The following is a 27,597-nucleotide window of genomic DNA, read 5'->3' as shown; positions in this document are numbered from 1 at the left end:
AGCTTTAGCCTAACTGTTTGTCATTCAGAAAACTTACATTAATAGAACAGAATTTATATGGAAGTCTTTATAAGCAGTACCCATTCACATCCCTTCATTGATACTGCCACGCTGACAAAACCTTTGGTGTGAACTTAGCTGTATTACCAATAGAGAACTTCTGTCAACATGTTTTAGGCAGGCTTCAGCTCCAGACTGCCATCTAAATTTAGACCTCCCGGTGGACGTGGCTACCTGTGAGCTGTGTTAAATTCCAATCATAGGCAATCAAGGTCTGGCCGATATTGTTAATGGAGCCCGAAAATGGACGCCCACTGTTTGGTCAACTGAATTGTGATGAAGTAAGTGCCATAAAGTGACTAAGTCTCCATTAAATGTAATGGGAGCTTAAACACTTGGCTCACAGATAGACACTAAATTTAGAGCCTGAAATTTGAATGTCCTTGTCTCAAGCCTTGTGTCGTTTGGAAGCACAATGAGACTGTATCAGTAGTAAATTCTCCTTTTGCTGAGTTTCTATTAAATGGCTTTGCCAATGTAATTATGCCAGCCTAGCTGTAGCTATAGAGGATCTGTAGCGTAGGCATAACCTATAGAATGCATAAGCCACTTCAGAATCCTTGTATGTGATTTAGGAATGTAGGAGCTGTGCTGGATTAGACAGAAAGCTGACTTCATCCCAGTATCTTCTGCGATGACCAGTAACAGATGCCTACAGAAGATCATTAAACAACAAGCATGTAGCAATGTTTCCCCCATTATTTTTTTCTCAAGCCTCCAACAATTTGTGGCTCAGACTGTGCTCTGCCAACAAAAAGAAACGTCTACACATACTTCTTAGAACCTTCTGAGCATGAATCAAATGGAACTGGCACAATAGTCTGTTTTCTGAGCCTGCCAAAAAGCAGTCTTAAACCAAAGCGGATGATTTCTGTTCTTGCCTTGTTTGTCCTGAAGTTGCTGATGCTGAAGCCTAATGATCACAATTTAAATGACATTAAACATTATTGACCTTCTCATTGTTGACACGCTAACTAAACAACAGGCTTGTGTGCGCCCTTCTGGCACGGTTGGTATTAGATGAGAATTAAGGGAATAGTTGGTTGTTAGCTGTGGGGAAGCTTAGCCTCACTCAAAACATCTGCGTTATCCTCAATTTTGTAGAAAGCGACGAGGTGAATAAAAAAAATGCTTTTCCTCAAGGAAAAGTGAAAAAAGCAGCAAAGGCAGAGTCTGTGGAGGAAATCATATGCGTGCAGTTATTCCACTAGCCTATATATATTGATGGGGAGAATGCAACTTCAAGGCATACAAACCCTTCTGTGGAGCTTCTGAATAGACAGAGTTTGAGAAAATTTTAGATTATATGAAAAAGAATTTGTGTGCCGTAAGGTTTGCATGTGTTCCTTTACCTGCTTCAGCTATCAAAAGTATCTCCCTTAGCAAACTTGCTTCTTAGAGGTTATTAACCTATCACAACTAGTAAGAAAAACACCCCTGCAAAACATGAGTGCTTTATTGTCCCGCTTTTTACGTGCCTTGATATCGACGTCATTTATTTAGTGTAATTTTTTATAAAGGTGATAAAGGAGGCAACTGGTGGGAAGGAGGAACAAAGTAGTGAATTGTGGAGAGCCTCAAATCTCCACACGTAAAGGGACTTTTGCGTTCTACCTTGATTACATGTGTTGAGTCACTGGTAGCGGTGTTAGTCATCATCATTTGTCTGTTCTTACCTTTATTCTTTATTCCTGTACAGATAACTGAGTGTGTTAGGGACAGATGGAGTATCTAGTCAAGAATTCTGTATTGGAAGACAGTCTTTCTCAGTCACGTGTTGAGCTTGGCTAAATTGCGTCTCGGGTTGTCCACGGTTTTTCAGTTTTAGAAACAAAACTCGATAGTTTGTTTCTACAGTTGGGATTTATTTATTTTTAAACCTCAGACTACTCAGAGCGTGAAGTGGACACCACAGTGAAGTTTTAATACATGCTGTCTCTGTTAAGAACATTTTAATTTTAAAGTACAGTTAGAGAAATCTGAATTTGAATTTCTTCAATTTTGGTATGTGTTAAGGATTGAGGAACAAAAATAACTAACCTCTGAATCACTTGTTATAAATTTCAGTAATTTCTGAATTTATGACATGATTAATAAAAAATTAAAAAATTAGAAGGTAATTTCCACTACTCCTGGAAATGTGTGTTATTTAGTACCTTTTCTAATCAGTAGTTGAATGGAAAGCCATTAATTCTTTTTATGTTGCCATCTTACTGCATTGTGCTCTAAAATGCTGTATAGTACTTAAAAGAGTGTATTTGACATTAGAGGTGCTGATGGTGATTAGGGTTTATAAGCAATATAAAGCTTTTTCTAGATGATGGGGTAATCAAAGAAGATTATCAGAACTACCAGGGAACATACTTCATCATTAATCACCGTTTATACTAAAATTTCTTTGCGGACTCGTTAATGACAGGATATTAAGGTCCAGTTCTCCTTAGTTACAGGTTTGTATGATAGCAGTTTTCAGTGGCTAAACAGTCTGAAATATGTTCTTACAGGTAATACATTAAATTGTTTAACTAAGGACAGATGGCTTGTGTGCATTTTTGGATACACTATCGTAAAATTAAATTTGCTTATTGTTATCATGGGTTTTGTCGGCTGACCTTTTTAAAGCTAAATAAGTTCATATCAGTGTCATTTTTCATTTTGCTTGAAAAACATTTTGCAATACCTAATACTAACATTTAACTTTAATGCACTAATCACATTGCAACTAAGTATTTATTCAAAGTCCGTATTGTAGCCTTTTTTAATGTCTGCCTCCTAAGGGTTGTTACTTGTCCAGTTGGTGAGACAGTAATACTATAAAGTAATTCTAAGGGCAGTAAAATCATGATAAAATAGGACTTCTGATTTGTACTTAGTACTGCTTAGACAGAATCTTATGTTGTCATAAACACAGGCATCTTTTCTTCATTTTAACTTGCGCTGAGTTTTGGAGTACTTCAAAGTGTGGAGCAGCAGGAAGGTTGATGTAAAGTTGGAATCTATCTTTTGTCATTTTTTTTATTTTTTTTTGATGATGTAGGAAGGTTAGAAGGTGTAAACAGTAAGCTATTTCTCTTGTCATCATTTTACAGTTTGGCCATCAGTTTCCATTAAGGCCAGTAGCATTTGTGATATTCAGCTGAGCTTCCAAGCCACAGGCAGAACTAACCTTTTTGTTCAGTTGATTTTGGTGCAGTTATGATTCTAGCATGGCGGTACGAGTTTTTGTCTTCCCAAAAATTTTCTGTGTGGTTTCTGTTACTTTATTTCATGGAGAATGTACTCCCTCCCGTACAACTAGAAAGGAGAGGAGGTGATTGATCAGATTTTCTTATGTTTTCTGTTAATTCACTTAGTTCTTCCTCTTTCACTGTATTTGTATAACAGTATCATATTTGATCCAACGGGATTAGTGAATAAAGGGAATTTTAAAATGAAATTTGAGAGACTGCATAGCTATTTGCTTTTAAAAATGAGATCCTTTTCTGTCTGTATGAAAAAAAAAATCAGATGTAAAATAAAGGTGTGAAAGACCAAGTAGAAGGAGGTGTGTACAGTTTTAAATGATGGACATTACAATAGTAAGAAGTAGCAAAATTATGGACGGGATCAGAGCTTTCTTGCTATGGACAAGTGCACTAGGAGCTTGCTGAAGAAAACACTCGGTAACCAATGAAGGACTTTTTGAGTAGGAACATAGTCTGCCGACTCTGCTTTAGTGACGTCTGTTTTATTGAATATACTATGAATAAGTAATGAAGTGTCTCTCTTGCTTTCTGACACCTTGTAAGTTTTTTTGTTTTTTTTTTTTCTGTAGAACAGGACTGTAAAATTACGCGATCCATAAACAAAACAGTGTTTGGCTTGCTTTGACAGCTTACCATTTTCCTATACCTACCCTTTGAATACTCTGATTCAGCTTCCACCCCCTTCATGTAACGTCTTATTTTCTGCTCATGCTGATGAAATTGAAGACTCCATACTGTCTGTGTTACTGTCCTCATTCAGTGTGGTAAAGACACTTTCACTGGCAATGGGATTTATTCCTCGCTTCCACCTCTTACTGTCCTGATGCTGTATTTTAGCAGTGAAGTAGTAAAGTAGTACCTGTTACCGAGTTTATTTAGTAGAGCTTTTAATTTTTAATTAATATACTTTGCTGTCCATATCCTTACTATTTTCATGAAGGTCAGTTAGTTGTAATGGGTGCATACTTGTTCTTCTGGGGTCACAGCAGTGGCCTGCTTTCAGAGAAGCGTTGGCTTCTACTGCTGGAAAAGTAACTCTTCTCATCAACAGCTGTTGCCAAAAATATCCCTTTGGGCATTTGTTTCTTCAGACTGCTTTCTCTCTCTTATAAATTCAGTAAATGTTGATATTCTGTGCTTTTTATTTGCTTCAGATGATATATACCACATTGTTTTTAAAGTGTGTGTTTTAGTTAGCTGCCAAATGCTTTTCATTGCCAGTGCAGTTTAGCAGATGGGTTTGAAGGGTTCAATTAAATGTAATTTGGGCTTCCATTTTTCTTCCAGCATCTTTACATGGTTCCTTAAATCAACATCAACATTTTTCAAGGCTTTGCAGTAATCCTGTAGTTAGCTCCTTTCGAATAATGTCATCATTTAGTCAAAGCATTTGGGAAAAGGTATATTCTGATCTTACATTTGTTATGTACCATTGTTGATTGGTGGTTTTGAAAAACAGATGTGATATTTAAAAATGCCATTTATATTGCTATTTAATCCATTATTCCCAGCTTTTAATAAATGTTGTATTCTTTGAGTGCTTGCAGTTCTTCATAATTTTCTTTCCTGGTTAAGGGTTAATTATGGGATCCAACAAAGTCTCTGTTGAATACTTTCTTGAGGGATACGTTTTGGACCTTAGCTCCTCCCAAATTCCCATTACTGCAGTTTCTTACCGAGTAATACCTTTGAAACGTGTTTGGCCTGTCTGCAAGAGTTGGGCATTAGCTATAATCTGGCCCATCTCAATAGGATGTAGGAGTGTCAAGTACAAAATAGTGGAGTGGGTTGTATTCTGTTTACTGTGCAACTGCAGTTCATGAAGTTGGGAGGCTTTGGGCTACATTTTCAGGATTTCACATCTGATTTCAGGATTTACCTTTTACAGCATCCTCAGCGAGTGTTCACTGAATATATTGTTTCCTAAAATGAGTTTTTGCGTTACTTTGGCTTTGTTGGCAGTCCTTAGACGTAATTACTATTGCTACTTTCTTCACCTGCTTCAGGAACTCCATGTTACTGTTTGCTCATGTTGTCCCCTCTCCTCTCCTCTGCATTTTGGCTAGTAAAATAACACAATACATCTTTTCCATACTGTTAGTAGGTGTTAGAGACATGGGTAGAGGTGAGACATGAGACATCTTGCAGGTCTGAAGACTAGATTAAGCATTGTAGCACAGAAACATGGCAGTAGCTATCCTTAGTGACCCACTTAAATTTCTGTGCTCAAGCGTTCTATGTTTTTACACTGCAGTTGTGTTTAGCGCAAACTAGTATTTTTTTTTTTCCCTTGTCCAGGAGTTGTGGTGCAGGCAGATATTTTGCTGAAGACATTAATTTCATTTTGTTTTAAGAATGTCAGTGTAGCTGTTAACACAGGCAGCTTTGTGATTTGTGTTTTCGTATGGGCTGGTTTTGATATCTGTGGACTTGTAGTAGCGCTATTTCATGCCTAATTTCATGCCTAATTTCATGCCAGGCTTTGAAACACAGAAGAATTATGGTAATAAATATTGTCTGTATTCTAAGAATTAAGCAGATACAGGGTGTAACTTTTCTTTGATTTCGTATATGTTCATATTTGGATGTTGCTTGACACTTGAGCTAGTAATCAAACATGCCAGTGTTAGTATTATATTTTTATTATGAAGACCAAGAGTCATTGAGCTCAGTTGTTGCTCTGTGTTACGTATGCCTTCCTGTGAGCCACTGACCTGTTTTTTCTTAGGTTTACTCCAAATCTTATGGTGTTGTGCTCTAGCCTTAAAAAGTATTGTTGCCTTGGTGAAAAATTGCAAAAGCATGTTGCAGTGCTTCAGGGACTGTAATGAATCCAAGAAAGAAAAAAAGACTGATTAACTGAATGAGAAAGGTGTGGGTGATATTTTACAAGCAGGCTGATGGAATCTGTTCCCTCCTGACCACAGAACAGGATGGTTATTGGGTAGTTCTTTTTGAGAAATTATTTCTTTACAAATGTGACTATGGTGTCTAATAATAATCATGCTTATTTATGAGTTCTCGAAGTTTGGTGGTGATATTTGCGTAGCCTTGAAAGGAGAGATGAGACGAAAGTGCTAGGTTATGTAATGCGTGGTCATCCCAGAGAGAATTGTATAATGCCAGTAAGATTTTTGGTAGAACATGATATTTCATTTCCATTTGCATTTCTGAGTACAGTGTCTACAGTTTTACATTACAACTTACAGAGCTATGTGGTTTTTAGTTATAAGCTATTGACAGCGTAGTGTGGTCTGCCTTTATTACTTGCAATAAGTCTCCAAGCCTCTTTACTGAAGGCATAGCTCAAGTTAGATAACATATAGAAGAAAAATGCTTTTCTGTGACAAGAAGGATCTCGGTCATCAGAGTGCATTTCGTGTGGGTTTCGTTAAAAACATTTTAAGTTGGAAAGATCTGGGAGTGCCACTGAGAGACACAGTACGCTAATTTCCTTCTCCTCCGTATTCAATCCCTTCTAGTGGCCAATGTGTTTGTCTGTTAAATGAGGGGAACAGATCCTGATGAAAAAATAGGAAAAAATAGTTTTTGAAGAATTTGTTATGTTTGTTTTTCAGCGATGTGCATATTGTAAGCACCTTGGAGCCACTATCAAATGCTGTGAAGAGAAATGTACCCAGATGTACCATTACCCCTGTGCTGCTGGAGCAGGCACATTTCAGGATTTCAGTAACTTGTCCCTCCTTTGTCCAGACCACATTGATCAGGCTCCTGAAAGATGTAAGTACACGCTATTCAAATGGCATGATTAGTACCAGGTTTTATGAAAACGGCTCTATGGTAGGATCAGCTTAAGAGTGCAGTTGTTTAGACCTGTTTTCCCAGTTTGTGTACCCAAGAATTCACGTCTGTTCAGGTGTGACAAAGGTGCAAGTTCATACTCCTCTGTTTTTAAAGACTGGCAGTGGTGCACAGCAAAGTATTTTTCTTTTTTCTTAATGACAGAACATGGGAAGGATTTACTCATAAGGCTTGCCTTCTGTCAGGTTTTAGTTCAAATTGATAGGCTTGCTTACTTACTCAAGTTAGAGCAACCATATTGCAAACACTTCTGCTAAATAATAGGTTTGGGTCTGCTAGGAGCTTAATTTTGTACTTGTTCCAGAGAAGAGGTTGGTCCCAAAGCTGTCAGTTTTAACTTGAGGAGAATAAAACTGTTTCTTCTGGTAAGACTTTATTAAGGTTTAAAGTGAATGTACTTTTGTTACGAGATTAGTTGAGTATATCAGAAAACGAAATAAAATGAGTATAATATAAGAAGTATATTAATTAAATTTGAATTTCATAAGAACAATCAAGTTTTGCATGTGTAAGAACTACTAAAGAATTTCTTGGCTTCGTTGGGCTCATGGAGTTGTTCATAATTTTGAACGAAATAATAATAGAAAAAAATTATTTCTTTATAGCAAAGGAAGAAGCAAATTGTGCAGTGTGCGACAGCCCTGGAGACCTCTTAGATCAACTTTTTTGTACTACCTGTGGCCAGCACTACCATGGGATGTGCCTGGACATACAAGTTACACCTTTAAAACGAGCAGGTTGGCAGTGTCCTGATTGCAAAGTGTGCCAGAACTGCAAGTAAGTGAGACTTAACAGACGTGAAGGAGGACAGTCTTGAGATTTGTGTGTTGAGATTTTAAAACATGTATTTTATTAGCTGTTCTTTTTTTTCCAAAAAGTGTAGATTATATGCCCAGATGTAGCTGTTATGATATTATATTAAGTTGCTGATCAAACCGTTGTGTTGGGAACTTTGTTCTAAAAGAGCTGAGCCGAAACTCCTCTATGTTTTACTGCCGGAGTTACCATTATCTTGGCAGATTCTGAAAAGCAGCAAAACCTTCTGACTTTTTCCTCCTTTTACACAGGAGGGTTTTTCTCAAATTTACAAAATTAACAAATTAGTTCAATGTAGTGCCTTTACAGTCTGGGAACCTGTGCTCTTACTCAGCTGACATCTCAGCTGTGCACGTACCACACACTGGGTAGGTCCCCTGCATTAGGCCCTCTTTTCTATTTTGTAATATCTTTCAGAGGCAGTTAATGAATCATTATGAAAACAAAAACATGGCTTAGTTGAGCAAAGAAAAAAGTGACATGAGTGACCATGATTGAATTGTTACACCAGACAAATACCGAGACAACGAAACATAATTATTGCGATATTATAAGGGTTCACTTAGAAAACTCTGACTGCTTCTACGTTTGTTCTCATATAACTTAATCTGATAGGCACTGCAGGGTTCTTTTGCTTGCTTGTTTATTTTTTTAAAGGGCTTACTAGAAAGGAAATAAGAGTTTTGTTCAGCTTTAGTCAGATCAGCTGGGATGAAGGAAAAAAGCCACTTCACTACTGCCTCATGTACCTGATTAGTTGGTGCTTTGCTGTTTTCCAAGCAGGGCACTCGGTATTTGCTAGCATTCAGATTCACCCACTTCAAAGAAGATTGTTCCTTGATCACACACAGCTGATAGCAAATGCCAGCAATGAAGTTATAATACTGAAGCACATTCTAAAAAGTATCCCTAAGAATGTCGTACTGGGTAATTACAGTATTTGCTAACAAACCTTCTCTCTAGAGGAAAAGTAGAAGAAAATGTGATGTTTTCACACCTATTACTTTGTGCAGTATGGCAGTTTTATGCCAGTGTTGAAGAATAGCAGTTTAAGCATGCAAAGAGAGAACACTTACTATTTTTTAAAATATCAGGTCTCCCAGCTAATGTAGTACTATCTAGTATGTGTAATGCCATATCTTGTGAAGCTTTATCAAGGCAAATCTTGTTGCATGCTTATTTATTGAATTAATTTATTTAAACTAACGCAGAACACAATGCCTTTAGATATTACCAAACTATTTGTCTTTTTCTTTGCAAATTTATTTTATCTCTGAAGTTTGTGGTGGACCTCTGTAATACACGATTGTAGGAAGATTGAAATCTCTTCCTTTAATGTTTGTTGTGCTCATGCAGTCATATTGGTTGACATTGTAGGAGCTGTAGTAGTCAGAGGTGATGGCTCATTTTTTTCTTTGGAAATAATACAATCAGATTGTTGGTAGGAACAAGTACAATTGCGTGATCTCTTCAGAAAGGAATAAAGTACATATTTCAGATTTTGAACTGATTTCAGTACAGAAGGGCCATTAAATGTGCCTGCACCTGTGTAAATGAAAGTGGACCGATTTCTAGAAGTTGGAATGGTTGCACAGGCTCAGCACTCATTAAAGTAACCATAGTGGTCTTCAGTCATACTTATATATGAATTTGAGGGCGTTATCTTTGGAGTTATTTGTAAGTGGTATTCATATATTTTCATGTGCTTAGCTATATATCTTCCTGTTTAGAATTTTCATTAAATAAGGCTTGCTTAAGTAATTTTTGTAACCACTTGTTACTTTTCTTAGACATTCTGGGGAAGACAACAAGATGCTGGTGTGTGATACATGCGACAAAGGCTACCATACTTTCTGTCTACAACCAGTTATGGATGCTGTACCAACAAATGGTTGGAAATGTAAAGTAAGTTGAAAGGTTTCAGAATAATTCCTTATCATTATAGGGGCCCAAATTTTGTTATCCACATTATGCTGTTCTAGGAATATTGCTGACTGCTGTTGCTGTGTAGCATAACTTGTAATTTCTGGAGGAATCCCACTTGTATGTAATGATGTGGCTCTCGAGCTGCTCTGAGGGTGGCTGTCAGTGCAGTGGCTGAAGCAGCCTATGTAGGACAGTAAAGCAGACTCCATAGGGGGTCACTTAATGACAGCTACTTTCGTGATCTAATGTAAACTAAAATCTGTGTAGTAGTATATGTAATCTCTACTTGAAGACTTTATATTCGGCTACTTCTTGCTTATCAGAGTGGCAGTTCTGCATTTTAAGGGTTCCTTTGCAATTGAGGAGGGCAGGATGAATTTGTTGTTTTATCAGTAACTTTGTGAGTAAGTGTAAGTAACAATAAAAATATGATTTCAGCTTAACAAGGGAAGTCACTGTATAGTCAGTTTGTGGCAGTCGTAAGACGACTGAGGTTAGGAATAAAGTTTAGTCTTATAAGAAATACTCCTTTCAAGTCAGGTCTTAGTGCAAGGAAACTCTCCTTGCTGTTGGACAGGATCTTCATGCTCTATTATCAGATCCTGGATAATTTATTAGTGTTACCAAGGACAGAAACGTAATTTAATTGAAATCAGGAAAATGTCAGTTAATAGCAGTTCTACCACATTGGAAATATGATAACTAACAACTAAATTCTTGTGATCTCTAGAACTGTAGAGTATGTGCTGAGTGTGGCACACGAACAAGTTGTCAGTGGCACCATAATTGTTTGGTATGTGACAGTTGTTACCAACAGCAAGACAACTTATCTTGTCCTTTCTGTGAAAAACTGTGCCTCCAAGACTTCCAGAAAGATATGTTGCATTGTCACATGTGCAAAAGGTAAGAATCCTGTTTTTTGTTAATTTGTACTATAATGCCTAAAGTTTAGGGTGAGCTGTATGACATTGATGTGTTTCTGTGAAGGGTGTAGACTGTGTTTGATGTACAGTGCTGTAGTATCTTGTGCAACATCTCAATCCTTCATCCTTAAGTACAATGAACAATAGTAGGTAGTCTTATTTTAATCTTAGCAAATACGTATAAATTGGCAGTTGTCTGAGGTGCACAGAGAAGTATGTGCTGCTGCTTCTTACATTGCGTCTATTTTGTGAGTAAGCAGACTAGAAGAGTCATCATCCTAATTTTTAAAGGCTGTTGTTTGCAATGGTCTGGTTTTTTCAATTTTATAGTATGTGTTCTCTGTTTAATTTTATGTGTTTTGCTATGCTAGTAATAAAAAAGGCTGTAATGGGAATCTTTTAAGAATGTAGACTGTGTTTCATATTCAGTGCTATTGTATCTTGCTGTGCAACATCTTGATATTGCTGCACATGTTGTGGTGTCCAATTGGCTTTAGTGACAGTTTAGATCTTCATGTTTACATTTGTTCACTGCTTGACATACTGACATATCATGTTTATTTCTCTAAAATTTACCATAGTAAAACATTGGTTGAAATTTTTAATTTCCCCATAGGAATGGAAAACAGTACTGTTTTCTAATTGGTTTTTACTAGGATACTTTATATTTTTACTATTAAAATCGTAGTCACACTTAATTAATTTCCCCAGGTGGATTCACATAGAATGTGACAGATCTCCAGGTAGTGAATTGGAGTCTCAGTTCAAAGACTACATCTGCACTCTTTGTAAACAAGGAGAAGGGGATCAGACTCAGTCATGTGATGTAATGGACACTTCTGAACTCATTCCTGAGCCTGACAGTATAACAGGTAATCGAACGTAATATTTGTATTTCCAGAATGCTAATATCAAATATGAATACGTGCAGCTGTCTCACAAAGTCTTTTGTGAACCAGCCGCTCATATTGTACTCTGTGGAGTTCATCCATTCATTTATTTAGCAGCAGCTTCTCAAACAATCCACGGGTGTGGCATCTTCTCAATATGCTTTCTGGCTTCAGGATCCTGTATTAAAAACAAGGGCAAGTAAGCACCTTAATGGTGGCTCTCAACCATCCAACTCCAGCTTCCCAGCTTGTAGCTGTAAACTTCTCTAATTATGGAGGGATGCTCATAAATGTATCCATTTGCCAGCCTGGCTGTTTATTCATTTGTGCCTAACTACCAAGCACAAAGCAGCTTCTGGTAGATGTTCCTGGAGACCTCCAGTTTTCCTGTTTCCCTCTTGCTTCCTGTCATTCTCGTAGTGCTCATTCTCCTCACTATGTCCAGGTAGCACACAGCAGTGGAAGCTGGGCTATGTTCAAGGGACGGGTATATTTAACTAAACAGCTTTCAATCAGGTGTCCTTTTTCAAAACAATATATGCTTAGTCATCTTATTTCTGAGAGATTCTTGTCTAAATGGACAAATCAAGCAGAAGGTGGAAAGAGACGTTGGAGAGAGGTGTAAAGTATTTTTTTTTTTTAAATTACTCAGTGAGAACGGAGAGAAGTTGGATCTGTTTATCTGAGTGTGGTGGGTCATCCACAAGACCTGTGTAATGAACTCATAACTGAGAGCCTTTGTGTATTTCACACCACGTGCTCTGTTGGAAAGCACAGGCAGGCTGAATTTCATAAGAAAAGTACAGTTGTGGTTAAATTTGGAAGCAAGGTAAAATCAAACAGATTAACTGCACTCCCACTGCCATGTGCATTTTTGATGCTTAAACAGCAATGCTTGTGCATTGATCTTTTGTTAAAAGAAACATATAGCTCAACTGCATATGTATCTGTGTTTCCAAAAGCCTGATACTACTTGACTGGAAAGGGAAATTATTGGACTACAACAAAACTCTTCATTTTTGTGTGTTAAAACTAATGTTTTGTGTAAACAAGTCATTCTCTTTGATGTTAACCTGTACACATAAGTGCATACCTTCCATGAGCAGTAAAGGAATGATGAAAAAGATGATCCTGGAGGAAGGGCAGTGACAGTAGGTAAATGTATGTAAATGAGCAGAAGTCATCTGTCAGTGAACACATGCACCGAGTTAGAAAAAGTGGCGACTTCAGCCTTTGAAGATCACTTCCATTCTGAAAGGTTAGTAGAGGCTGTTGGATTCTCAGGCAGTGTATTGGGAACATTTAGGAAGATGTTCAAGTAATACCCAAAACTTACACTGGAAAACCTCCCAGTTTTCTACTGAAAAGCCTTTTGAGTAAGTAACGGTTTTATTTGAAAGGCTAAAGTTTAAAGTAATAACTTGTGTTAGGATTTCTAGCTAGTAGAAGCATTGACAAGCATGCTCTTCTCCCCAAGGAAGAGCAGGACTGTCATATCAACTACTAGGAGTAATCTGGAGCTATTACATCAGTACAGTCATGCAGTGTTTTATACCCAGGAGAGCACTTTTGTACATTAAAATCAGGTTTGGAGCCAATCTAAATGATCGTTTCCTCAAAGTTAAAATATCACTTTAAAGTTGGCAGAGTCTGAGAGCAGTTTTTAGGTGCTAAAAGTAGCATCACCTAACAGTTCCTGGGTTTTTGAACTTGAAAGAGACTTTCTTGAACAGAAAGCTGTATTCGTTTGACTTTTTTTTTGGTAACATCCGTGGAGGATCAGTTTCTTTTGAGTTAACGCTTACTATATACTTCATTTTTCCTCCTCCTACTTTGTCTAGTGCATTTTAATGAATTTCCTTAACTGAAAAAACTTTTATATGAGGGGAAAAAAACAGTATTTCCTGTTTCTGTGCTCTATAATGATACTGTCAGACAAAGAAGCACTCAATAGTTCCTTTTCCATGCAAATCCTTTACTGAATATGAAGAATTCACAGATCAAGGTATCCTGGTTTTAAAGTGGCAAAATTTAGTTTTCATGTTGTTGAACAGGTAGGTTGAAAATCAGTGTTCCAAGTGTTGATAGTAGATGGAACCTCATATCTATGCCATAAGCCATCGTAGTATTTGTATAAAAATTTGAAGCATTCATGCTACAAGCTCGGTTGAATTGAGCAGATTCAAATTTGAGAAAAGACTTTGTATTGCTCAGATATTACAAAAGTCTGTGACTGTGTAAATTAAATTTTCACAATTAGGAGCATATAATTGCTTTACAGACATTTTTCACTGTCTGAAAGGTGTACAACAGCTTCCTTGTTAATGAGAAAAAGGCTCTTACTCTTCAACAAGTAACCTTCTCATTTACCTTATTTGTCCTAGCTGCTATCGTCTCGTTAAATATCATTCTCTTCAGCCAAAAAGTCAAACAGTGACAGCAACTGATGATGCCAAAGTAATAGAGTAAACATCAGATATCAATTCTGATAACTTCTTTGCCTTTCCTTAAGCTTGTACAAATGAAATTGAAATGGAAAGTGGTGGAGAGGATGCGACATTTCAGGAACAACCCATTCCTGGTGATGGCCCTGATCAAGAATCAGCTGTTGGGTGTGTCACAGATGGTAAGAAAGAGTTTTGCAGTCTGAGAATATGCCAGTACAGAACCTTTCAGAACGCTCTCCCGTTCAGTAAGGTTTGTGGGACTTCATAAATTTAAGAGGAAAAGGTGCCTGGAAAGCAGTAGAAGTCAAATTGCATCAGTTCTACTGTCTGAACTCTCAAGCAAGAGTATTGATTTTTTGCTGAAGAAATACTTTATTGAAAGCCTTCAGAATATTTGTGTAGGGGAAAGCTGGTTTACTTTTCTGGTGGGACTGGCTTTCTTCAAAAGCTGGCAATATAATTAAATGCTTTTGTACACTGGAGGTTTATAGTAAAAAACACTATTTGTTGCTATTCAAATACAGTCACTCACACTTTCTCTTTAAGTCTTTTTTGTTTGTATCTGCAAATAACTGGATTGGATTAATTTTCCCTGGTGTGTTTTGGGGCACGCTGTAGAACTACTTTCCAGTTTATGTGCTTTGTGGTTGTAACTCCACAAGTATCTTCTTTTCTTTTTTCCCTTTGCAAATAAAAGGTAATTTGTTTAATAAACAAATGAACTCATCCAGACAGGGTGTGCTGCAGTAGCTGATCATTTGTGTTCTGGGAATAAATATCTTACCAATCACACGTGAAGTTTCAGCGAAAGAGAAGAATACATATAGAATGGTTTCTGGCTCAAGTCCTCTAAATGTGTTAGTGACTGATATCAATGGCAAAGAACTTTCCAGTATGTCCCATCCACTCCCAGCTGATGTTGGAGGATGGTTGCTGTAAGGGGAACCAGGAAACCTGCATTTAAAGTCAAAGCAAAAAAAGTATTTTGCAGGTTAGTTGTGATCACTCTGTTACGCATCACATACAACAGCCATGATTTAAAACTATCAGTGAAGACACATGCGTAATAAAATGCTAAGCTTTGAACTGTAGTGGCTGAGGAGGTTGTAGGAGTGTGAATTTAGGAAGAGTGCAAATGTAACAGAAGATAAGTGGCCTGTAAGAGAATCAGAGTCCATCCAAAGGAGGTATGAGAAGCCGCATTTGGAGCAAAGAATGGGGTTCTGTATAGAATGGACACAAGACTCTGGAACCCCTTGATGAAAAAGTTGTGGATGAAGGGTGCTTGAGTTGGTTCAAGGAAAGGCTAGATAAATATTTTTGAAAGAAATTCATGAAACACCAGTAAATTAAAAACCAGCATTGACTGTTTTCATTTCAGGTGATTTCCCAAAATCTTAAAAAAGTGCTAGGAGGGAAATGTTTTTCATCTGTACTTGTCCTGTTCTTCTTAGCTGGCTGCTTTTTGGAAGTGTTGGGACAGTTGCTTGAAATACATGCTAGCGTACAACTTCAATACGCAGAAATGAAAAAGGAGAAGCTACTTTTAGCTGACTACCTGGCAATCTGTGTCCAGATTCCTAAAAAAATAATCTTGGGTCTACTTTCTTGTGATTACTCTGCTGTGTTTCCAGAGAAGAAAAATAATGAGCTAAACCCATAAACTACTATAAACATAGGTACAAAGAAAGATATTTATGAAGTATATTTTAAGCTACGTATTAAATTCGCTTCAGTAAAGTGATATGTACTTGGTGTACTTGATGTGTACCAAGTATACTTGTTGACTGGTACACCTGTGTGAGTTTTTCTTTTTCGCACTGAGCCTTTAATATGGTTGTACTTAGTTACAGGCATATCACCAGAAGAGAAGACCACAGAACTGGAAACAGAAGTCTCTGTTGAAATTAATTCAGCTGAAATGGAAATGTCTCCTAAAAAGACACCAGCATCTGGTGACAGTCAGACTGAGAAAATGATGGAAGTGACGGAAGGTGTTCAAGCTGTAATACAGCAGGAGTTAGACAAACAAGTGGAAGAGACACAGCTACCACAAGGTAGTGAGGAGGTGTCAGAAGTATCCACAGTAGACTCTCAGTCTCTGTCTTCAGTACCTGAGGCTGTAACTGTGACACCAGAAATACAGGAGACTGAAAGTAAAGGAGATATTTGTATCCCTGTAGAACAACAACTGGAAATAATAAAAGCGCAGAACGATGTAGAAAAAGGAGAAACCCATGAAAAGTCAGAAACACCAGCTCTTCTAGAAGTAGAAACTACTTCTGCAAATGAAGGTGTTGCAAGTAGTTCACCAGTTGGAGACAAACCCATGAAATCACCAGCTGAGACTTACCCCTCACTTCCCTCATCAGTTAATATAAACAAGACAAATGTGTCTTCCTCACCAGATGTTTCTTTAGACTTGCATTCTGCACGAGATGTACAGCACAGTCAGCCCCCAGCATTGCCTTCCACTGCTGGAAGCGCTCTCCCAACGACTTACATATCAGTCACTCCAAAAATTGGCATGGGAAAACCAGCCATCACCAAACGCAAGTTTTCTCCTGGAAGACCCAGATCGAGACAGGTAAGCACGTAGAGTATTTCACTATACATTTATGAAGCACATAGTTCAAATTTCACTATAACGCATTAAATCTGCCTGTTTTTTAGGATGTAGTATGCATTTATTCTTCTTCCAAGTGAATGTGTAGTTTATTCCTTCCAGAATGTAATATCATGTTAAATAATTGAGAAATCAGACATCATAAAGGTTCTCTAGTGAAAATTACAGTTTCGTTCGGCTCATGCTTAGAGCAAAATAAAAGAAAGTGTTATATTTTTAATACATACGCTACAAATGCAGATATACATAATGTACCTTTTAACTTATCTCTTAATCTTTTTCATATATGCATTTATTTTGGCTACTACTTTCAAAGTGTGTTAACTTTTCGGAAACTGGCTTTATAGAAAAACCTCCAACAGCTCCAGTGTACATCATTCTGCCAGATACTATTTTGATAGACATTTTTAATGGTGTTGCAAATAATTTAATGGTTTTGTTACATTAGTAAATTCCACATAAGAACTGTCTGGTACAAATGGTTGTGGTTTGACTGGGATTAAATTTGATAAGTGAAAAGAATCCTTAAGCCTGTCGCCTTCTGCAACATCTTGCTTGAGTCGCGTAGTTGTGGGGATAATAGTTCATCAATCTGTTGGATTTATTTTGTGTTTGCAAAATTCTACACAAAGAGTATGTCAGTGTGACAAATTAGTATTTCATTTCTGTTCTCGTCACAATTTATTTTTGGTCTTTGGGACTTCATGCTTTTCTGAACTTAGTGTTAAAAAAGCTTTTTATATATTGCACAATTCTTTCCTTCCATTTTTATGTGTTACCTAAGGGTTGAAAATTCTTGGTTCTTAAGAAGAGGTATGAGATAAGTGTTCTGAAAGGGTTAAAAGTGTATAATGAAGAAAACAAACAGAATATAAGAAATCAAATTGGAAGGTTTGAGGGTATGTTTGTTGGGGTTTTTTACCCTCACGTAGAAGCAAATATAAAAATAATTTTTCTTAATACTCTGTACTGTCCTAAAAATTAATTATCTTTTTTTCTCAGCTTACGGTGCAAAGTGAAGAGGGGTGGGGTTCTTAGTCTAAAATTAATCCAGTTTTTCTGTTGGTGAAGTTTATTTGTTGTCTGTAGTGTTCCAGTAAGAGTTGTATTTATTTTTCGGTGCAATTTGCCCCTGCTCTGCATGGGAACCAGCGTCATGATACCGATAATAAAATTGGTTAACCACCAGAGAACCCACTGAGGAAAACATGGAGGCTGACCCCAGCTGTAAATGTCTGTAGCAGAATAGATCACATCTTAAAAAAAAAAAAAAAAGCTGTAAAAGTAGCAATTTATATATTCTATGTACAATAAGTGCAGACATTAACCTCTTAATACGTGGTGTGAGTAATGCAAATAAAACTGAGTTGAATTACAGTTTACAAGTCAGATGTGTCACAAAATCCTAGCTGTGATGTTAAATCAATAGAATCTGTTCAACACTTTGCAAATTATGTTTTAAAATAAAAAGGTGCTTAGCAGTGCCAGCTGTAGAACTGGACAAGTTACTTGTAAAATTCATGAGCTGTCTTGTAAAAGGATGTTGGAAGTCTGTGAAGGTTTCTTTTGATTTTGATTATCTTTGTCTTGTACTTTAAACACCTATTAAGCTGGAACTTTTGTGAAGTGAATAGCAATTTTCTGGGAAGAAAAGCACATGCATACTTTGTTTTAAGTCCCAGTACGGTTTCTTACTTTCCACTGATTATTCAGTTTTAGCACAGATCAGCACCTCGTGGAAATCAGTGAAAAACTGTCTTGAGTAAGGACTGAAAAAAATTAAGACCCTACGGGTACTTGATTAATGAAAAATACACACTTTTTCTGACCAGTAATCTAAATTCAGCTTAACTAGTTGGTAGGGCTTTGGGATCTTTTTCAGACTCTTCATCTGTCAGTTTTTACTTTTGTTCATCTCATTTTCTGTGTTGGACATGAAGATACAAGTCTTGTGTCTTTTGAAAAAAGAGAAAAAGCTTGTATATAATAGATGTCTTCTAAAACCGGCTTTATTATTAGGACCTACCTTCTGCTTCCACTGAGTTTAGGAATTCTGTGTTTATTTTGCTGCAGTTAGATTTTTCTAGGTCGCTGTGCAGTAAGGCGTATATCATATTTGCAGAAATATGGATATGCTCTAAACAGTGACAGAATTATCTCTGGTGCTCTAAGTTTGCCATGTTAACTTCTTACTCTGGGCCTTTGCTGAGGGAGTGAAACCTGTCAAATGACGGTCCGTAGAATATAAATAAGAGATTTAGAAATGTCTAGTTAGAGGTAGAGGTGCTTTCCTTTTGAGCAAGATGTAATTGGACAAATCCACGGTAGGTAAGGCATGTTATAAATGTTTTAGCCTTTGCACACAGAAATTGGTTTAGGTTTAGTTTGGGGTTTTTGCTTAATTATTATTTTTGCTGTAAACATTGATTAATTTTTTTAAAGAATTGTGTACTTTTCCAAATGAAGAGTTGTGGATGCGAGGAGAAGCCTCTAAATGTATTCGATTGTCAAAGAACACCTTGTGTTTTTATCTAAATTCTGCTCAATTTATGTCATCCTAAAAAGTGCACTTTACATACAGTGATTTTTTTGTTAATATTTGTTCCAGTTCTCCCGAGGAAAAAATGCTACATTCTTCTGTTACTTGTGCCAGCAGGCCTATATATGTCTTTCTTTATCATCACCTCATTATGTATGATTTTAGAAACTGATTCACAAATGGGCAAAAGAGAGAAGCCTCATAGCTGTAATGGTGATCTTCCTTCTGATGCTCTCTCTTGGCTCCTTTCGGTGCTCTCCAGACACTTACGCCTGCCGGGGTCGGGTTTGGCGTCCTGTTACATGACAGTTCTTTGGGGCAGGTTTGAAGGCAAGTAAGTGGGGTTTCACGAGTTATAAACCCAAGGAATTAAGACCTGTTGTTCCTTTATGTCATACTTTACAGACACTTCAAAATGGATTTTTTCTCCCAATTCTGGTTTAGGGAGAGCACCATATTGGGCAGGTGCTGGCAGCTGAGAAGAGTGCTGTTTTCTACCTTTGCATCTTAGTTTCCATGCCAAGTGTGGCCTCACCGCTGATGAAGGGACCTAAACTTAATTTAAAACATTTTAGCCTAACACAGTGTTTCAGTACTTGTCTGTCAGAGGATGATCACTTTGATCAAGTAAAAAGTGGGGAAAAAATTCTGGAAGAAAAAAGGCTTCTATGAAGTTACAGGTACAGCAGCTCGGAATAAACCAGGTCCTGTGTGGTTCTTCTCTGGGTGTCACTGAAGAGGAGTGTCGCCTTCTCCAAAGCAGGTTAATTTTATGGGTCTGAGGTCTACTTCTTTCTCTTTGAAAAATAACACATAATGCCGTTGTGGCGCTTTGTGTCAGGGCCTAGGTTATGCAGTACGAATGTTACCTTGCTGCTGGGTGAGTTCTTAGCGACGTGTCTTAGAGGGCAGCGAAATCAGAGGGAAGAATTACACAAATAGGATTGGGTTATTTGTATTGATTAAAGAGGTGGTGGCTTCTGTACTTGGTGAAGCCAACATTGGCTCCACAGCTACTTTCTTTCGTTGCGCAAAGGAACTGTCATTGCAGAACTAGTTGCTTGTCCAGGACTGCACAGGTTTAAAATAGATATTTCATAAAGAGTCCGATTACTCTGTGAACCCCAAAGACAAGCCAAGACTAGTCAGTTTCCCTAGATGGCAATATTCTTCACTTTCTCCTAGGAGATTTAAATCTTCTAATATGTAGTTTACCTTCTTAGAGTGTCCAGTTCCTGTTAAAAAAAAAAAAATAATAAAAAAAGTAAAAAAAATCCATTGCAATGGGTTGGTTCATAGGAAGAAGAAGAGGAAAAAAAAATTCTGGATCCTGAATGCATTGCTACTGAATTTTGTAAGACACAGGTTTCACTGAAGTCAGGGGTATCCATGTAAAGAAATAGTTTCTGATTTGGATTTGTTTTCATGAAATGTAATGTATTGTTCTGGGCAGGAGGACGAATGATTATCCCTTTCTTCAAAATCTGTTAATACAATTGCTAATAAAATATATTTGAATAATTATTCAGTTTCACTATTGAATACAAAGTTATGCATAATCTGAAATGATTTCCTGTATTGGATCTTAGTACTTTGCATTTGTAAGAGGCCTTAGTGATGGGTCTGCAACACCACTGCATCACTGCTATTTTGAAAGGACTAACACCCATCTCCCAAACCATGAAGACGATATTCTCCTTAAAAAGGTTTCATGAGTCCTTTCAATGGCTGCACTATCAGCGTTGCTGTCGTCACCACCTCTCTACCCCCTAGTATTTTTGCAGGCATCGCTACTTTGGTTAGAGGCAACAGGAGAAAATCCATCTTCTAAACAAAAGGGGAGCTATGTATAAATCAACATGGAGGTACAGTTATACTGATAAGAATTGCTTTTGCTGGTACAAGCTTATTCCCCTTTGGAGAACGTGTTTTTTCTGTATCAACGTAAGAACTCGTATCAGTAAGATGCACTTCTACTAACAGTGTTTGTTGGGATAGCATATTATCCATACCTTCAGGTACGGGTAATCTTTAAATCTGCATCCAGCCCAGTGAGAGGACCCTCAGTCTTCCAGGCTTAGCATCTCACTGGCTTCCCATGGGTTTTGGTCCGTGGGCTGTCTCTTTTCTGTTTCTGTTACTCTACTCCATAACGGAGACCTCTTGGTTTTTACATATATCTGAAATTTAGTTGTTTGTACATCAGAGATACTCCGTAGTAGCTGCTAGCGTGATAAAGTTTTTACAGTGCTGTCCTCCGAGTTGGGTCTGTACAGTATCTTCTCCATGGAATACGCAGATTCTCCACCCTTGCCTACAGACTGCAAATTTATGCTGGGGGCAGGACCTCTCTTTTTCATGTTTCTCTTTTCCGAAGTAGTATTCTTAAAAGAAATTATCATGTAAGTTTATTTATGACTAATCTGATGTATATGTAGTTTGAAATAAATCTTCACAAGAAAAATGGGTATATTTTTTTCTGTGGAGGTACATAGAATATACCCAATACCATTTAAAATGTATCTAAATTGAAGAAATTTGAAGGAGTTTGCACCAGCTCTGTGTACTGGAAAGCCTAATAGGAAGTCTGTAAATGGAGGGCATTACAACATATGCAGCATTGTAAGACTGGTAGGTAAAGAGATGAGAATGGTCCATAGAACAGCATTGAATAGAAAATAATAAGCTTCTACTGGTTTTGTTTTGTCTTTTAGAATGTGTTCCATGGAAAATACTATGATTAGAGGTACTTAATTTTCATTGTGGAGCCTGTTACACAACTCATTACATATTTCTATGTGTTTTAAGAGATTTCCTAAAATTACACTGAAAAATGAAAAGGCACTGTGATGGGTTCGGATATGTGTTCTTTCTTGGGTATTACGGCTTTTTTGCTGTCTTCAATTACATGTTACCACTAAGTATGTTGTTGTACTGGTAGATGTTGGGGAAAAAAAGATCAAAAAGGGTCTTATTCAAGGATTAGTTTTTGTTATGGTTTTTATGGCTTTTTTTTAATGAGGGGAGCTATATTTTGAACAGACTAAATTTTGTTCACAACCCTAAAATGACATTAAATATTAAAATGCAAATCCATGTTTGTGCATTTGCGATTGCAGTAGATTTCATAAAGCGTTAAGCAGCTAAAAACAGTCAGTGGTAATTTAGTGAGATCTCCTGACCCTTGCTGACACTGGGTTTCCTTTTGTTATAATTTACTCGCAGCTGTGTTGTTCAGTTTTGAGGACTCAAGAATATGATGGAGAATTAGAACTTCCTGTTTCTGTCACAGTACCTAATTATTGCCGTGGTTCTGATGTAAATGAACTGAATAGAACTTTCTCTTCAGTGTTGTGTGGTAATAGGCATTAATTAAAAGCCAAAATATAATTAATGCATCTCTTTGATGTAATTCATTTGTTCGTAGTATTGTGGAAGTGTGTGTTTTTAATTAAGTTTATCTGACCAAGAATTCAAATGTTTCTGATCTACAATAAAACTTGGATTAAATTTCCAATTTAATTCTTAACAATATGGTTCATGAATCATATACAATTAATTTTGTTTTGCAAGACCGAATATTTCATATTCAGATTTAATACTCTATTAGCTTTTTAATCTTTTGAATATACTTAATCACTAGAGAAGTGTATCTTCTTGAAAGGAAAATAATTTTGTACATCCCAAATAAGAGTAGGTAGTTTTAGTTGTTGATGGAGTATTTTCAGCAAGTTTTTGAGATCTTGAATTTTGACCTTTAGCCAGCGTGTTGCCTCCCTTACAGATTGATGTAAAGATTCTTTCTCTGATACACAGATTTTCTTTGAGTTGCCATATTGTAAGAACAGTTACTTACTATGCATTATAAATTTTAGAAATGTAGGTTGTAACTAAAATTCAATGAAAGTTTTAACTTTATCTTGCTAAAATGGGACATTCCTTGATATTAAAAATATGGCTAGCATAGTAAAGTTAAATTTCCTATTGCTACTAATGTGCTGATGTAGTTGCTAACTAGTGTGACAGTGCTCAGTAAAAACATGAGATTTGGACAGAGAACTGACTAATAAACTACAGTGCTCTTGAGATAACAAAATCAGACTTCAGTGTTGCCATTTCTGCCTGGTGGAAGTTGCTGCGGGCTGGAGGAGTGGGAGTCACCCAACCGCAGACATCTGCAGTGTTAGAGATGTGCTGTACTCACCTTCAGGTTCCCGTTAGAGTCGCTGGAGAGCAGTTGGGGCATGTAGGCTGAGACTAACCTGACACCTTCTATCCCATGCGGTGAGTTGCCTTCTGCAAGCACCCGTTCCCCTTTGTTGACCATGCAGAGAGCCTGGGGTGGTTCAGCACAGGCAGAGAGAGGGAATGACGTGTCCTTCAGAGGAGTCATTCCAGGCATGTGTTTGGGTAGGTCTATCAAACCGCCGTTTCTATGAAAGTTTGCTTGCTTTCTCTCCACCGTTTCTGACTTGGCGTGGTTGTGCCCATGTTATATCATGAATATTATGCCCTTATATCGTGGATGTGAATAAGCACTCCCATCCATCTCTAGGTGTGTAGGTGCAGAAGGTTTCTGCTCAACACTGTTCCCCTGTTAGACATTGTTAATCCTTTTGATCTGCCGAGTTATCTGTGTGATAACCATCTGGCTGAAGTCAAGCAAAAAACTGGGATGGATAGCAAAACCTTAAAACGTAATCAAGCATACTCACTTCAACCCAAGTGCGGGCGAGCAGTTGCTGGCACCAGCAGTTCAGCTGGAGTATTTTTTGGAAGCACCTTGGCATGGGGAGGGCAGTGATGGGAAGCTGAAAACACAGAAGTGATCTTCTGATGACTAAGCAGTTCATAGATTGTGTGTCTACGTAGTGCCTTGTGTGTACAAAATTGTAAAGTGGTGGGGGTTTTTGTTTTTTCTAAAGAGCTGTATTGTCCATATTCCCTTTGCCACGCAGGCACAGGTAAACTCCTAGAAAGCAGGTTTATACTGAATCCTACCATGTCCGCGCTGCGGGTTGTACCACTTGGACAATGTTGGCATTTTTAAAAACTTCTGGGCTTTCAGGTCACTGACAGCCTTTTTCTTTTGGATCTGTTGTGCCAGTTTGGATACTGAGCTATGTGAGCAGCTGTAGGTTACTCCCTACCCAGCTCTGCAAGCAGAAGGCGTCATATGAGCTTTTCCTCATCTGCTTGAGGGTAAGCGAGATGTTGGCTCGTACTCACCTTCATCAGCAGATTGAGCTAACCTGGCCGTGCCTTACATGGATTAGGGAGGTCTTGCCCGTGATCCTTCTGGCCTGAAATCAGTTGAGGGGTAGCCCTATTTTCAGTCAGCGCAGCTGTTAGTGAAATACCGATTTACAGTCTGAGATGAATACATGTTTTGATAAATTGTTGATTCCAAAGAAACTGTTTCCCACACATTCTTGATGGAGAATATTTCATTTCAGAAAAAAAAACCCCTACATTTTGCAAAGCTATCTCATTTTTCTTAATGCTTTTATAGGCCAGTATTCAAAGGCATAAATGTATTTAGGCTTGCTGGTGAGAGCAGTTACGCATGTGTGAATAGTTGGGACTATTAGTATGCATAAGAGGATTCCATATCATGCGTGCGATTCTGTTGCTGAATGTCATTCTGGAGAAGGTAAACCTATACTTTTCATCTGTTACTTACTTCTTATCTTGGTATTCATTATTTCTTCCTCTCACAAACTTAGAATTAGGAAAATATATTGCCCTTCAACTACTCTAATTTGTAAATTTAGAATAAAATTATTTATGATGGCTGTCTCCTGCAGTCTTTACTCAGGATTTGAGGAAGTCTTCCACAGATTTTAATGTGTATGAGGAACTTTAGCAGTTTTTTTAATATCTTGTCCATCTTAGCACTTTCTTCTTGTTTTGCTGTATTTCTTGTGACAGTTATACAATATCTCACCATGATGAGAACTATATAAATAGGGATAATAATCAATTAGTTAAAAGGAGTTTGTAGGTGCACCATATGGATGTATAATTACTACATGTATATAATAATGTATTACAATTTGATACCACAGTGTAACATGAAAACATGGGGGTAAAAAAAACTTAGTAGCAGGGTTTTATAACGGTTTATTTGTGGCAAACTTGCAGGAAAGAGATACTTCGTTAACTACCATGGCTGTTTTTCTTTTTGTTTTGTTTTGGGTTTTTTCCCCCTATGGTTTATTTATATTCCTTTTGTTTCACATGCTTGTCAGACTAGTTGTTGCTGTGATTGTCAGTAGCTGAGACTCAAAAGTCGACTAAGGCCATGTGGTCTTTCAAAATGTGATTTGAAGTGTAAAAGGGGATGTTATCATCTCAAACTACTGTCTTTTGATGCAATAAAATTCGGGGATCTAATTTGTTGTTATGGTTGCTTGCTTTCAATTTGTATTATGCTTTGTTTGTAAAAAACATTTTGTTGTATTTAACTGTCAGTTGGAGGGTAATATTTGTTTTAGTGTATGTTTCAATGAGAACCTAAAGATTTCCCACCTTCCTTTCACTCAGTGAACTAATTGACTACTTAAGTTAACATAGAATTGCCTATGCCTGCATGAGCTTTCTTTTTCAGATTTTTTTTTTTGTTGCTTGCTTTTTTCTTCTTTTTTTTTCTTTTTTTTTTTTTTTTATGTTGCGAAGTTTTATACATCTATTTTCTCACCTACCATATCCTAGGGGGCTTGGAGTACCAATAATACAGTCAGCCCACCTTCCTGGTCCCCAGACATTTCAGAAGGTCGGGACATTTTTAAATCCAGACAGCTTCCTGGCAGTGCCATTTGGAGCATCAAAGTGGTAAATAATTTGAATTTATTTTCATGTATCCATTGCTATCTTTCTGCTGTAGAGACTAGTGATGAAATTCTGTATCTCACAACTGAATTAATCTTCCATTCTTTTACTGTTTAAGGCCTTTAAAAATAGTTGAAACTCTGGAGCTTTCTGGTTAAAAACTGTATGCTTTCCAGAGTCTACAGTATGATGGCATTGCCCTGATTTTCAATGGCAAAGAATAGCTTGTCTTACCAATTTTGTGTGCGTGCTGAGTACTTCACTTTTTGTGGTTGGCTTTACGTAGCTGTCAAAATAAATTACCTGAGAAGGAAAATGTCCTTAAGACTGGCAGTAAGGTAAGCCAGGCACGGAAAGGAGTAGCGATCTGAAAGGTGGCTTCTATTTGTTGCTGTGGAGAAATCTTGCAGGGTGGATTCGAAGTGACATCATTTTTAGCTTATGGAGGAAGAAACAACAACTTCCCTACCTGATTAGAGGGACCAAAGCTTGTATCCACAGTGACGTTTACCATTAAAAACACCTGAAGAAATTAAGTGAAATTATTATTTTTAAATAAAGGCAAAAAAGCTAAATGATGAAACTCTGACAAATAGCTGTAGCTTCCCAATGATTTATTTTCATCTCACTTTAACTCTCATGCTAATTTTTATTTTAATTTGACATTAACTTAGCTTTTGCTGCTTCAAGCATTAATTTTCAGCTTAATATTCAGCATTAACATCGATACAAATATGTGCGTATTCCTGTTACTAGTTGTGTGAAAATAACAATACTGATACCTGGTCTGAAACAGGGAGAGTAAGAAATAAGAAACGTGCCAGAAGAGTTTTCATCTTAAAAAATTGACACTTGTATGTCCTGTGTGTGCATATGTCTTAACTCCATATATATCTAAGGACAACGTTTTTTCTTTCGTGTTAGTACATATAAATGCTTCAGCCATCAGTAGCATCCTTCCTTTCGCTTCCTAAAATAGCATTGCATTATATTACCTCATTGTTTAAGTCGATTTAATTTCTCTTTCCATTAATAGATGGATGTTAATAAAATTTTAACATAGGGATGCTTGGATTTTCCCTTTAATTATGACTGTAAACTTCTATATCTTCTTTAAAACAAGAGTTGGCATATTTGAAAAGTATTGTTGGTAATATTGAGCCCATAGGGCTGCTTTCCATCCAGGGAACTCCTGCCTCCGTCAGTAAAGACTGTTCATGTCTGTTGGTGACACCATCCCCAAGGAGCTTTGTGGTTCCTTCAACATTGTTTTATTGAGTAAATGTTTTGCCTCAGTACTAAAAGCAGCTTCCAGCAAATGTTTGGATACAGGCACCATTTATAGGTACTCGGTGGATGGAGTTGGGCTGTATTAGGAGCTGAGATTATTCACAAATTTGAAATGCAATAAATAATCTCATTGCTTATTTCATAGTAGGAAGGATGCTTATTTGAGTATATGCCATAATTAT

The 27,597-nt window shown here is 37.2% G+C and overlaps 1 protein-coding gene across 1 annotated transcript in view; it reads left to right on the top strand.

Moving 5' to 3' along the window:
* The window catches only part of KMT2C (lysine (K)-specific methyltransferase 2C), a 155,141-nt gene that overhangs the window by 52,907 nt on the left and 74,637 nt on the right, over positions 1-27,597 (top strand). The window contains exons 6-13 of the mRNA XM_009886782.1: positions 6,884-7,046; positions 7,733-7,904; positions 9,734-9,848; positions 10,600-10,772; positions 11,504-11,664; positions 14,195-14,308; positions 15,977-16,716; positions 26,009-26,128. Coding sequence (XP_009885084.1) covers positions 6,884-7,046; positions 7,733-7,904; positions 9,734-9,848; positions 10,600-10,772; positions 11,504-11,664; positions 14,195-14,308; positions 15,977-16,716; positions 26,009-26,128 — 1,758 coding nt within the window. The remainder of the gene's footprint in view (positions 1-6,883; positions 7,047-7,732; positions 7,905-9,733; positions 9,849-10,599; positions 10,773-11,503; positions 11,665-14,194; positions 14,309-15,976; positions 16,717-26,008; positions 26,129-27,597) is intronic.

The sequence above is a fragment of the Charadrius vociferus genome, unplaced genomic scaffold, assembly GCF_000708025.1.
Source record: "Charadrius vociferus isolate BGI_N301 unplaced genomic scaffold, ASM70802v2 scaffold255, whole genome shotgun sequence".
Taxonomy (NCBI): Eukaryota; Metazoa; Chordata; class Aves; order Charadriiformes; family Charadriidae; genus Charadrius; species Charadrius vociferus.
Note: the sequence above shows the minus strand (reverse complement) of the source record. Positions and strands in the feature narration are given on the sequence as shown.